Source organism: Pogona vitticeps, chromosome 2 (assembly GCF_051106095.1).
Source record: "Pogona vitticeps strain Pit_001003342236 chromosome 2, PviZW2.1, whole genome shotgun sequence".
NCBI classification, from domain to species: Eukaryota; Metazoa; Chordata; class Lepidosauria; order Squamata; family Agamidae; genus Pogona; species Pogona vitticeps.
This window is the reverse complement of record NC_135784.1, coordinates 139,509,668-139,522,837: the sequence shown is the minus strand read 5'-3', so window position 1 is coordinate 139,522,837 and position 13,170 is coordinate 139,509,668. Positions and strand designations below refer to the sequence as shown.

At 40.3% G+C, this 13,170-nt stretch overlaps 1 protein-coding gene across 3 annotated transcripts in view; it reads right to left on the bottom strand.

The window, feature by feature from the left end:
• The window catches only part of PCYT2 (phosphate cytidylyltransferase 2, ethanolamine), a 32,977-nt gene that overhangs the window by 9,930 nt on the left and 9,877 nt on the right, over positions 1-13,170 (bottom strand). For all 3 annotated transcript variants that reach the window (XM_072990659.2, XM_020814316.3, XM_078384253.1), the window contains exons 2-6: positions 9,561-9,649; positions 6,995-7,156; positions 6,180-6,246; positions 5,706-5,790; positions 4,884-4,928 (exon numbers count right to left, since the gene is read on the bottom strand). In XM_072990659.2, coding sequence (XP_072846760.1) covers positions 4,884-4,928; positions 5,706-5,790; positions 6,180-6,246; positions 6,995-7,156; positions 9,561-9,649 — 448 coding nt within the window. The remainder of the gene's footprint in view (positions 1-4,883; positions 4,929-5,705; positions 5,791-6,179; positions 6,247-6,994; positions 7,157-9,560; positions 9,650-13,170) is intronic.

Here is a 13,170-nt window from a genome sequence, read left to right as displayed (position 1 = left end):
AATTTGGCAGGATTTACAGCACTGCAAAACAAGTAGTTTATGAAAAAATTAGGTAAGACTATGAAGGAATGATTCATTTTAAGAACACTCTGATAATATCACAGATAAAGAATGGTTTCCAGCTGCTTCCTTCTCCCCCCCCCCCTTATAAACTATATAAATCTGCACAAACAGATATATGAAAAATAATTATAGAATGATTTTAGGAGGATTATAGTAAAGAACTTCAGAAACTGAAAGACTACCCTGTTTCCATGAAAATTAGACCTAACCTAGTATGATTTTTCAGGATGCTCGCAATATAAGCCCTACTCCAAAAATAAGCCCCAGTTAAGTGGAAGCCCACCCTCAACCAGAAGAAGATGACATGGCTGTATTTGAATAAATGTCGATTGTTCAACATTAAAAAAATAAACCATACCCTGCATTTAAGCCCAAATGTGTTTTTGGGATCAAAAATTAATTTAAGACCCTGTCTTATTTTTGGGGAAACATGGTAGCTAATCTCAAACTTCTACAAACTGTAGAAGTACTGAACACATTTTTTTTCTTTGTTGTCCTGAAATTACATGAATTAAGCTTGTAAATTATTGGCTCAAATACAGTAGAAAATCATAACAAAAAATAGGCCTATTGAATCAGCTGGGATTTGGTGAGTCAACTCCTCTGTAAGTTCCATTGATTCAAGTTGTGACATACTACTGGATTTTAACCATGTGGTAAGAAACTGATCTTGTTTTGAACTAGAAAAACAATAAATATTGTGGTTCTTCTCCACAGTCCCATGTATAATATGAATGTAACTACCATCTTGTTTGTTAAATCTTGTCAATAGATTTAATTCTTGATGAGACACAATTCTGACAAATGTTATTAAAAGAAAATTGATTCCAGGTGCTCTTAACCAGGTTCATTCTCCAGTTTTATATCATCAAATTCTGTATATTAGTTTGCTATTCTATTTTTATTAACACCTTGTTGTTTAATTTCCCCATTTTCTACAGGAGAATCTAGAGACTCAACCGTTTCTGAAATACGGTAACTAACGATCAAGATAAACTGTTCCTCCTACGCTGATACACAGACATCCCCAGCAATATCCTGAAAAATTCTGAATCCACACATAGCCACATAAGTGCCAAAAATATTCTGAGCAGAATGGAATGCTAGCTCCACCATCTGACAGGATTGGGTACCAAACAGAAAGAAACTTCCTGGAGATTAGAGGCAAGCCATGCAAAGCCATACATTTTTCAAAGGTGGATTCATTTCCTATATGACTCTTCTGTACAACCAAAGAAGAAGTCAGATATTAAAGATATTCCAAGTACAACCTAAGAACCTAAAAAGATATTCCATCCAACACTGACAGGATTAAAAATGAGCCATAATAACTCCCAAAGAACTCTGAATACTGAATTATTCTCATGTCCACAGCTACACCTTCAGAAGTATTTCTAAACCTGAAAGTGACATGAACATTTTCTCTTTTTGAGCTTGTTAATTCCAGATAAACCTGCCTGTCCACTAAGTTTGCCAGGATGCAACCTTGAGATTCTTTCTCCAACTTATTATCTGTTGCTTCATTGGACAATATGGCCGCCGCCGCCCCACTCCCTCCCTTCCTGATTCTTTCATATTCATTTTCTCATGACATGGTTGCAATATAGGAGAGATGAAAAAATGGGACCTGGGAAAGACCAGAGGAATGCTTATTGACTCATTAATTTTCTCAGTGTAATGGAGGAGGTTAAGCATTTTTTCTTTCTGGCAACCTTTTAGCTTTTGCTGTTGTTCAATGATGCTGCTGTTCTACTCTGCATTTCTACCAACGTCTGAAAGCATGAATTCTGTTTATGCCTTTTACCCAAATGGATAATAAATGATGGATGGATGGATGGATGGATGGATGGATGGATGGATGGATGGATGGATGGATGGATGGATGGATGGATGGATGGATGGATGGATGGATGGATGGATAAAATGAGGTGATAATTATATTGTTGTTGTTTCTTAAAAAAAACTCACCCCCTTAAATACAAATAGTTCTTTGGTGGAACATATCTGATTTTCAAATGTGTTTCCCAGGAAAAAACTTTCACAGTTTTTCACAACAACTGTGAAAAAAACTTTGCAACTGTGGCTGCCGTAGAGATCCAACAATCCAAGAAAAATCAATGAATGTAAGATATTTGGGTTTTACCCCTTAAATTGATCCATAAAATCAGACTTTTTTGGTAATATTGATGTTACTACATTTAACAATTCAGGGAAATTAATGAAAATTTAAAAAATTATTTTAAAACAAAAGTTATGATTGAAGCTTCGTTCGTTTAGTCGTTTAGTCGTGTCCGACTCTTCGTGACCCCATGGACCAGAGCACGCCAGGCCCTCCTATCATCTACTGCCTCCCGGAGTTGTGTCAAATTCATGTTGGTTGCTTCGCACACACTGTCCAGCCATCTCATCCTCGGTCGTCCCCTTCTCCTCTTGCCATCACACTTTCCCAACATCAGGGTCTTTTCCAGGGAGTCTTTTCTTCTCATTAGATGGCCAAAGTACTGGAGCCTCAGCTTCAGGATCTGTCCTTCCAGTGAGCACTCAGGGTTGATTTCCTTTAGAATTGATAGGTTTGTTCTCCTTGCAGTCCAGGGGATTCTCAAGAGTCTCCTCCAGCACCACAATTCAAAGGCATCAATTCTTCGGCGGTCTGCTTTCTTTATGGTCCAGCTCTCACCTCCATACATCACGACAGGAAAAACCATAGCTTTGACTATTCAGACTTTTGTTGGCAAGGTGATGTCTCTGCTTTTTAAGATGCTGTCAAGATTTGTCATCGCTTTCCTCCCAAGAAGCAGGCGTCTTTTAATTTCGTGGCTGCTGTCTCCATCTGCAGTGATCATGGAGCTAGGGAAAATAAAATCTGTCACTGCCTCCATATCTTCCCCTTCTATTTGCCAGGATGTGATGGGGCCAGTGGCCATGATCTTAGTTTTTTTGATGTTGAGTTTCAGACCGTTTTTTGCACTCTCCTCTTTCACCCTCATTACAAGGTTCTTTAATTCCTCCTCACTTTCTGCCATCAGAGTGGTGTCATCTGCATATCGGAGGTTGTTGATATTTCTTCCGGAAATCTTAATTCCGGCTTGGGATTCCTCCAGTCCAGCCTTCCGCATGATGTATTCTGCATATAAGTTGAATAAGCAGGGGGACAATATACAGCCTTGTCGTACTCCTTTCCCAATTTTGAACCAATCAGTTGTTCCATATCCAGTTCTAACTGTTGCTTCCTGTCGCACATATAGGTTTCTCAGTAGATAGATAAGGTGGTCAGGCACTCCCATTTCTTTAAGAACTTGCCATAGTTTGTTGTGGTCCACACAGTCAAAGGCTTTTGCATAGTCAATGAAGCAGAAGTAGATATTTTTCTGGAACTCTCTGGCTTTCTCCATAATCCAGCGCAAGTTAGCAATTTGGTCTCGAGTGCCTCTGCCTCTTCGGAATCCAGCTTGTACTTCTGGGAGTTCTCGGTCAACATACTGCTGAAGCCTACCTTGGAGGATTTTGAGCATAACCTTGCTAGCGTGTGAAATGAGTGCAATTGTGCGGTAGTTGGAGCATTCTTTGGCACTGCCTTTCTTTGGGATTGGGATATAGACTGATCTTTTCCAATCCTCTGGCCACTGTTGGGTTTTCCAAACTTGCTGGCATACTGAATGTAGCGCCTTAACAGCATCATCTTTCAAGATTTTAAATAGTTCAACTGGAATGCCATCACCTCCACTGGCCTTGTTGTTAGCCAGGCTTTCTAAGGCCCACTTGACTTCACTCTCCAGGATGTCTGGCTCAAGGTCAGCAACTACATTGTCTGGGTTGTCCGGGATATCCACATCTTTCTGATATAATTCCTCTGTGTATTCTTGCCACCTCTTTTTGATGTCTTCTGCTTCTGTTAGGTCCCTCCCATTTTTTATCCTTTATCATGTCCATCTTTGCACAAAATGTTCCTCTAATATCTCCAATTTTCCTGAACAGATCTCTGGTTTTTCCTTTTCTGTTATTTTCCTCTATTTCTTTGCATTGTTCATTTAAGAAGGCCCTCTTGTCTCTCCTTGCTATTCTTTGGAAGTCTGCATTCAACTTTCTGTAACTTTCCCTATCTCCCTTGCATTTTGCTTCCCTTCTCCTCTCTGCTATTTCTAAGGCCTCGTTGGACAGCCATTTTGCTTTTTTGCATTTCCTTTTCTTTGGGATGGTTTGGGGGTATAGCTTCAATCCATGATTGAAGCTATACCCCCAAAATTCAAGACACTAAGATCACAGATAAACCTTCAAAACATAGGGTCATTGTTGCATCCTCCTTATAAACTTTTCCCCAAACTAAGTACTACAGCACTGTACCACCAGCCACCCCACTTAATATATTGCACATCCCTAGGAGCCAAAATGAAACAAAAAATTTGATAGCATCAATATGTACAAACAGCAGATTTTTAGTCTGGTCCTATCCAGAGTTACAAAAGCATTGCTAATCTAGACAGATTTATTTCCACTTGGCAGAAGGGACCTTGCTGTGTTTAATGGGAAGCAAAGTATATAACTCATTCTTTTGTATTTACTTGGGTTGATAGCTAAAGTACATATAGGATGCATTAGTCGATGTGTGGTCTGGATTTACTTACCTTTTTTGGTACAGTTTCAAACTATAACTTTTTGCTTTAAGCAAAAGATTACACACACACGCACATGCATGCACACACACCATTCTTTGGGGAACCAATGTACAGAAAGAAGCAGCACAATAAAGCAGCACAATTACCTGCACAATGGTAGCGATCCTGTCCCAAGCTTTAGTTGTAGATGCTGAAGCTAATACTCACCTTCCCAAGGTTATCAGCATGAGTCCTGTAATCCATGTCTTCAGCCTGAAAAGAGAGTATGTTAATAGCAAAAAATTCTTATTGAATCCTTCCATTTAAGAAGAAAACTGGGGAGGTTTTGATCAAATAAGGCATAGCTACCATCACTCAAGTCTTTCTACATGTTCCACATACACATGAAGATGATAAGGTGTCATATAAAACAAGTACAACAGTTATTCAGTGAGGTAGCATTCGGTCTCCAATCTTCAGTCACATAAGGACAAACTACATTATGTGGTAAACCACAGGTTCTCTCACTGGGGAGAGAGCGAAAAACATTCCTTAAATATCTCACTGTCCTTGAAAACCCTGTTAGGGTTGCTACAGGTCAGATGCAATTTGACAGCACATAACACAGAAACAATTGCAATCTAACATTCACACAGATGCATGCCAGGCCACCAACCTGAACACCCTCCTCTCTAATCTCAGCAGTGCAATTCAGGGGCCAATTTAAGAAATACCTCCACTAAGTTCCAGTCTTTCCTCTGCACCAATCCATTTCTGCAGCAAAGAAGGGCTACATACAAAGACTCCATACACATTCCACAGACCACCAAACATCTGTTTTTGGCACTGTCTGCCTCAAGCACATCAGCTAAACTGCTCTAATCCTGGCACACAACACAGAGATGAGCAGAGAGCTTGAAAATCTTGGAAACATTCTTGCAATCTGTTTAAAAAGCAATCTCAGATCTAAAGTCTTAAGTATCACAGGAGATCAATGCAACCAAGAAGCCAATTCCACCCTCAAATTATCCCTCCCTCCCTTTGACTCACAATATTGCTGTGGTGGGCCTTGGTCATGAGCAGCATTCGTCCAACCAGATCTGTAGTGGACACTCCCTGAGTACGTTTGCATTCCCTGAAATAAGACAAACTCGAAGTGAGATAAGAGCCTTTGTAACAACTACTCACAAAGTTCATAACAAGTTCAGTTTGCACTTTCTGACTGCCCTAACTATATCCCTGAAATATACCACAATAAAACAAGAAGCAGAGACAGAGCAATAGGGACAAATAATAATTTGGAGAAGCTTGATGCAGATCTGCAACAAAAGTTAGTCAGGTTTGCACATGGACAGCGGTTGTTCAAGAGACCAGAAGGAAATCAAAAGGTACATCTACTATGGAGGAAACACATGCTACAAGCGTAGTGCAAAGAGGAGACAGAGCATCTCAGCAGTGACTCACTATTCTGAAATGGAAAAAAAATGCTAGGGAAAATGAATGTGACTGTACACAGTACTTTACCTATATCTTCCAGCACTCTTCACCTCTTCATAGGTGTCTTTACCATCTGCTGTAAGTGTGATATCATCTATGAAGAAAAAGAAACACTGTATTGCTACTGTAATATTAGTGATGCTGTGTGGGGAAGCTTAATCACTATGCCTAAAATCACATACTGCACTTGAGTTATGATGAACATGCAGGACAGTTTTCTTTAAATCAGAAGAGGGGAAAGAAATAAAATTGGCAACCCTTTCCACTTTAGAAAAGAAATACAATTATGAATCAAGCAGTATCTTGGAAGAGCCTAGCCTGTGATTTGGTTAGATAAGCCCAATAAAATTCTAGAGACATTATTCATCTCTAGTCTGTTCTGTTCTCAAAAGCAAGAGACATCATTCTACCGATAAACGTATATGCTTATTGTTTTATTATATTATGTCATGGAATTGACAAAGTCTATAGCATTCATTTATTTATTTTGCAAAAACAGCAAAACAATGCTTTCATTTTTTCTCAAAGGCTTTCAAGGCTGGGATCCGTTAGTTGTAGGTTTTTCAGGCTGTTTGGCCATGTTCCTAATGTTTCACCAGTCTCTGTGGCCAGCACCTTCAGAGGACAGGAGTTAGAACTCACAATATTGTGAGAACACAGAGGTCTGACTCCTGTCCTCTGAAGATGCTGGCCACAGAGACTGACGGAACGTTAAGAAGAAAAACCTCCAGAACACGGCCAAAGAACCCCAAAAAAACCCCTACAACAACCAATGCTTTAATTTATTTTGCTCTAGCCTCAGAATATACAGGCCATTGGTTACAAACAACTTAAGTACTTACCTCCATGTACACAGAAGTCACAGTTGTATTTGTCCAGAGTTTCCAGAGTTGTGACATAAGGAGCTCCTGGCACAATCTCATCCACCCACTTGATAGCCTTCACCATTTTGTATCTCTCCTCTTCAGTGAAGACAGGAGGACCTTTATGTTTGGAGATCTCCTCTGAGATTATGATGATAAAGAAGAAGAGGAGAAATGAACAAAACAGGTCAGTGTCTGCGCTTTGTGTAGGCTGTGCATCTATAGGGTTCCAAAGCAAATTGACATTTGGCATAGTAAACACTTTCTGATTTAAATAAAATAAATTTCTAACCTTTATGATTACAGGTAAAAAGTCTAAATTTTGCTGATATAGAAAGCCTATCAACTGTAGTCAGGTTTGCCAAACCTGCTAGTTTCTAGCCTTGTACAAGCTTAGCACTCTTACTGCTGACTCAATAGGTAATGATTTCCTCCAGGTTCTGTCTGACTGAAGGCTTAGTTCTTTCAAGATCATTATGCTGTGATGGTACTAAAAGGAAAATCTGGTGGGATGCAAAACCACATACAAAAAAGAGGGGGGAACTATACTTTGCATTTTTGAATATACTCTACTGAACTTTCATTGTTTAACATTAAATCACCACTTCACTGAAGAGCCTTGTGGTTAAGCTGGTATACTACAGCCAAAACTGTGCTCACCACCCAGGGGTCTATCCCAGGTAGCCAGCTCAAGGTTGACTCAGCCTTCTATCCTTCCGAGGTCGGTAAAATGAGTCCCCAGCTCACTGGAGGGTGGGGTGGGGGATGGGGTGTAGCCTGCATAATTAACTTGTAAACCATCCAGAGAGTGCTTTAAGCACTGTGGGGCAGTATAAAAGCAGCACACTTTGCTTTTTTTTCTTTGCTTTTCAAAATTGTACAGTATATACCTGTTTTAACCAACATTTGGCCCAGGATTTCTTTGAGGTGTGCCATTTCACTAGAAAGCATTGTTTTACTCTGCTTGAGTGAGATGGTCAATGACTTTTGGGACCATGACAGACTTAATGTTGCTAGTACTATCTGTTACCATTTTGACAAGATTACAAATGTATTAAATTGATCTGTCAAATTAACACAGCAAAATGTGGGGCCAGTAAACCACACACACCCCAAAATGGAAGCAGGACCAAGGTGCCTACACAAGATTTGTAAGCTTAGTTTCTCTAGTAAGACGTATTGGTTAAAATCCTACCGGATTTCACAGTGAGATCACATAAGTTACAGTGGCTAATTGTGGCTAACTGACAAGATGTCAGATGCAGGTTGATTTCATGCCTAGTGAGTCAAAGCACACTCTGACAACTCATCAACCATCTGTAAATAGCTGCAGCAATTTCCACAATCTCTCCAAGAACACCAGTAGGATTTTTGCCATCTCCTTTTCTGGTCCAGCAACTTGGCACTCTAGAGCAGGCAGATGATTCATACTACACAGCAGAACTACTTCTCTCTCAAAACTGGAAGAAAAGAGAGAGAAGGCTAGCAGTCTCTTTGAGGAGATATGGAACAAAGCATAGCAAATATGTCATGACAGTGGCTAAGGAAATGACATGGGGATGACAAGAAGAAAAAAAAGACCAGGAAATAAACAACTAGAGGAATCTGAAATTATGAGTACATCTTGAAGCTTTAATGAATCTTCAGAACACTATTAGCTGAAGGGAGCTTTTTACTGAGGTTTACAACTATGACATACATTCATACATTCTAAATAAGTGCTGACTATCTTTCAGCTCCAGGCACACTCCTTCTAAGCTCTTCTGCCTTTCTGAAAAAGAAATGCCTGTCTTTTAGTCAAAAAAGAAAGTTGACTGATGTTTTTGCTGAGCCCTATGAGTAGGAAGCTGTGTTGTGCTCCTATTATATATATATTAACATATTATTAACCAAGTATTATAACATATTATAGGTATAAAACAATTGCTGGTCTTGACAGACAATGACCTTCAGTTCAAAACCCTGTTTTGGCCAGAAGCTGCTAACTGAAGCAATTAAGTGATTGATAATCTGATTCCTGTGTTAACAAGCCATTGTCATTTGTCTGTTATCTGTATCCTCACCTGCTCATGGGGATATGCATACATATCCTGGTCATACATTTGCATTTCAGTGTTCTAGGAAGTGGAATTTGATCCACAAAAACTCATACTGCAGTAAAACTGATAGTTTTTTAAGTCCTACAATATTTTGTGCTTTTCTTTTCTTTGCCAATATACCTGAAGAGGATCTACATTAGGAGGTGCTGAAAATGACAATGTGGCATTCCTGTTAGGAGCAGTTCTTTCTGACACATAGTCAGCACTGTAGAACAATAGGATCCCTGTCTTTGGCCTTATATGACAAGTCATTTAAACCTGATAGAAGCCCAACCACAGAAACTACCCAAGAATCTTTACAATCATGCAGATGATATAGGACAATCTAATATTTTCTTTAGATATGTTAGCTGAAAAGAAACTGGCTGATGTCACAGAGAGAAATGTGGGTGCCCTTCCCATGGGTACCTCTGAGATAAAAGAAGAAAGCAGAAAAAAATCCTTACCATCTGTATGGACTCCCACAATCAGATAATCTCCCATTGCACGAGCCTGTCGCAGCTGGTTGGAGTGCCCATAATGCACCATGTCATAGCTACAAAAACAAGCAAACAAAGAGGTTTGTGTGAAAGGCTTGGCATGGCATTCATTGGTATCACAAGACTCCCCTCCTTTGGCATGCAGAGACCATCAGTCATAATGTCAGTTGAGCTAAGTGTTTTCTTCACCCACACTGTGGATACTGGTCATAGACTATGGCAGGGTTTTCATAGTCTTATTCCTAATTACATTAATGTTCCTATCACAATCATTGCCCCTCTTGGAAACAGACTTTACCAATTCCCTGTGCCTCAGTCTTCTATCTTTAGGAACATGTAAATGGCTACTAAGTACTAGTTTATTCCACAGCATAGGTACTAACGTATGTGCTCACTTATACTAGATTGAAATTGATGTGTTTTTTTCAAAAAATATTTAAAAATCAGATTTTTAAAATTTAAATCAGATTTTTAAAATTCAAATTAGAATCATTTTGATGAAATGTTTTTGGAGGAAAAATCTATAGTTCTCTATTTAAGATACATTATCATTCAAAGGTTATTCAGCATGAAGTAGAGCTTAGTTATGCAACATGAGGCTGTATGTTCATGCAATATTTACATTTTTTGGCAATAGTAGGTATCCTTCAGTCTAACGAGACTATGGTAATGTGCTCTGAATAGAGGTCTTGGAACAACGTCTAGTGTGGCTGAGAAGGCCAATTCAAGAGTGAGAATCCCTTCCACATTGAAGACAAATACAATCTGTCCTCTGACCAGCTCCCTGATTTTGCTGGTTTCAGGACTGCCTCTTTGCCTTGGCCTGCTGGATAAGGGTCTCTTCAAAATGGGAGAGGCCATGATGCATTGCCTGCCTCCAGGCTGAACACTCAGATGTCAAGGTTTCCTATTTGTTGAGGTCCATTCCTAAGGCTTTCAGATCCCGCTTACAGATATCCTTGTATTGCAGCTGTGGTCTCCCTCTGGGGCACTTTCCCTGCAGTAATTCTCTGCACAGGAGATCTTCTGGAATCTGACCATCAGCCATTGTCACAACATGCCCAAGCCAATGTAGATGTCGCTGTTTCAGTAATGTATACATGTTAACAATTCCAGCTCATTCCAGGACTACACTATATGGAATTTTGTCCTGCCAGGTGATATCAAAAATGCGTCAGAGAGAACGCATATGGAACATGTTCAGCTTCCTCTCCTGCTGTGCACAAAGGGCCCAGGACTCACTGCAGTACAGGAGTGTGCTCAGGACACAAGCTCTATAGACCTAGATTCTAGTGTATGCCGTCAGCTTCTTATTGAGCCATACTCTCTTTGTGAGTCTAGAGAACATGGTAGCTGCTTTGCCAATGCATTTATCCAGCTCGACATCTAGAAAGAGAGTGTCAGAGATCGTTGAGCCAATGTACATGAAATCATGAACAACCTCCAATTCTTGTGTAGAGATGGTAAACTACAGTAATTACATTAATCCAAGTTACCCAAGCTGAGATAACATGCACTTTTTCATACTAAAAATGGTATAAAATGAACAAAGCTCAGGAAAAGACCTTAACACCATTGCAAATCTGTGTACAAACAATGAACACATTACAGTAAGACCACAGTAGCTATGGGGGACTGGCTCCAAGCATCCCTGCAGATGCTGAAAAACGCAGATGTAGTGAATACTATAAATTGCATGGTCTTTGGATCCCTTTAGTGGCCAGTTCTGGTAAATAAACCTTGGGAATACATATAAATACTATTTTGGGGGGAGGTTATTTACCATATTTTTCTATATATAAACACTGTTTTTTCCCAAAATCATTACACTAAACATTGAGGTACATCTTATACACGGAAGTAAGCTGTACATTGCCTCTGTAAACTGGCTTCCTTAAGTCACGAGGCTTAGCTTCCTCCAATCACAAGCCTTATGGAACTGACGTCAGTGGGTGCTGAACAAACCAATTGGAACACACCTCATTGCAGGTGGAACCTGTGGGCTCAGATTCAACAACGACTCCTAATTTTCGGGCATTCTGAGCCCAGAGGCAGAATATTCCAAGCTAAGTTTCTTAATTTGGGGGTTAGAAAAGTCGGGGGGGGGAGCAACTTATAAACAGGGGCATGTTATAAAAAGAAAAATATGGTAGTATTTTCAGGCAGCGGGTAGGTGTCTCAGCAGATTCTGATCCCGTGGATAGGGAGGTTCCTCGTCGTTGTTTAATCATGTCTGACTCTTCGTGATCCCATGGACCAGAGCACGCCAGGCCCTCCTGTCTTCCACTGCCTCCCAGAGTTGTGTCAAATTCATGTTGGTTGCTTCGATGACACTGTCCAACCATCTCCTCCTCCCCTTCTCCTCTTGCCCTCACACTTTCCTAACATCAAGGTCTTTTCCAAGGAGTCTTCTCTTAAGTATTGGAGCCTCAGCATCAGGAGCTGTCCTTCCAGTGAGCAGTCAGAGTTGATTTCCTTTAGAATTGATATGTTTGTTGTCCTTGCAGTCCAGGGGACTCTCAAAATCCTCCTCCAGCACCACAATTCAAAGGCATCAATTCTTCGGCGGTCTGCTTTCTTTATGGTCCAGCTCTCACTTCCATACATCACGACAGGGAAAGCCATAGCTTTGACTATGCGGACTTTTGTTGGCAAGGTGATGTCTCTGCTTTTTAAGATGCTGTCAAGATTTGTCATCGCTTTCCTCCTTAATTTCATGGCTGCTGTCTCCATCTGCAGTGATCACGGAGCCCAAGAAAGTAAAATCTGTCACTGCCTCCATATCTTCTCCTTCTATTTCCCAGGAGGTAATGAGACCAGTGGCCAGGATCTTAGTTTTTTTTATTGTTGTTGTTGAGCTTCAGACCATTTTTTTGCACTCTCCTCTTTCACCCTCATTACAAGGTTCCTTAATTCCTCCTCACTTTCTGCCGTCAGAGTGGTATCATCTGCATGTCTGAGGTTGTTGATATTTCTTCCGGCAATCTTAATTCCGGCTTGGGATTCCTCCAGTCCAGCCTTTTGCATGATGTATTCTGCATATAAGTTGAATAAGCTGGGGGACAATATACAGCCTTGTCGTACTCCTTTCCCAATTTTGAACCAATCAGTTGTTCCATATCCAGTTCTAACTGTTGCTTCCTGTCCCACGTATAGATTTCGCAGGATTTAGATAAGGTGGTGAGGCACTCCCATTTCTTTAAGGACTTGCCGTAGTTTGCTGTGGTCCACACAGTCAAAGTCAATGAAGCAGAAGTAGATATTTTTCTGGAACTCTCTGGCTTTCTCCATAATCCAGCGCATGTTAGCAATTTGGTCTCAAGTTCCTCTGCCTCTTCAGAATCCAGCTTGTACTTCTGGGAGTTCTCGGTCCACATACTGCTGAAGCTTACCTTGGAGGATTTTGAGCATAACCTTGCTAGCATGTGAAATGAGTGCAATTGTACGGTAGTTGGAGCATTCTTTGGCACTGCCTTTCTTTGGGATTGGGATCTAGATTGATCTTTTCCAATCCTCTGGCCACTGTTGAGTTTTCCAAACTTGCTGGCATATTGAATGTAGCACCTTAACAGCATCA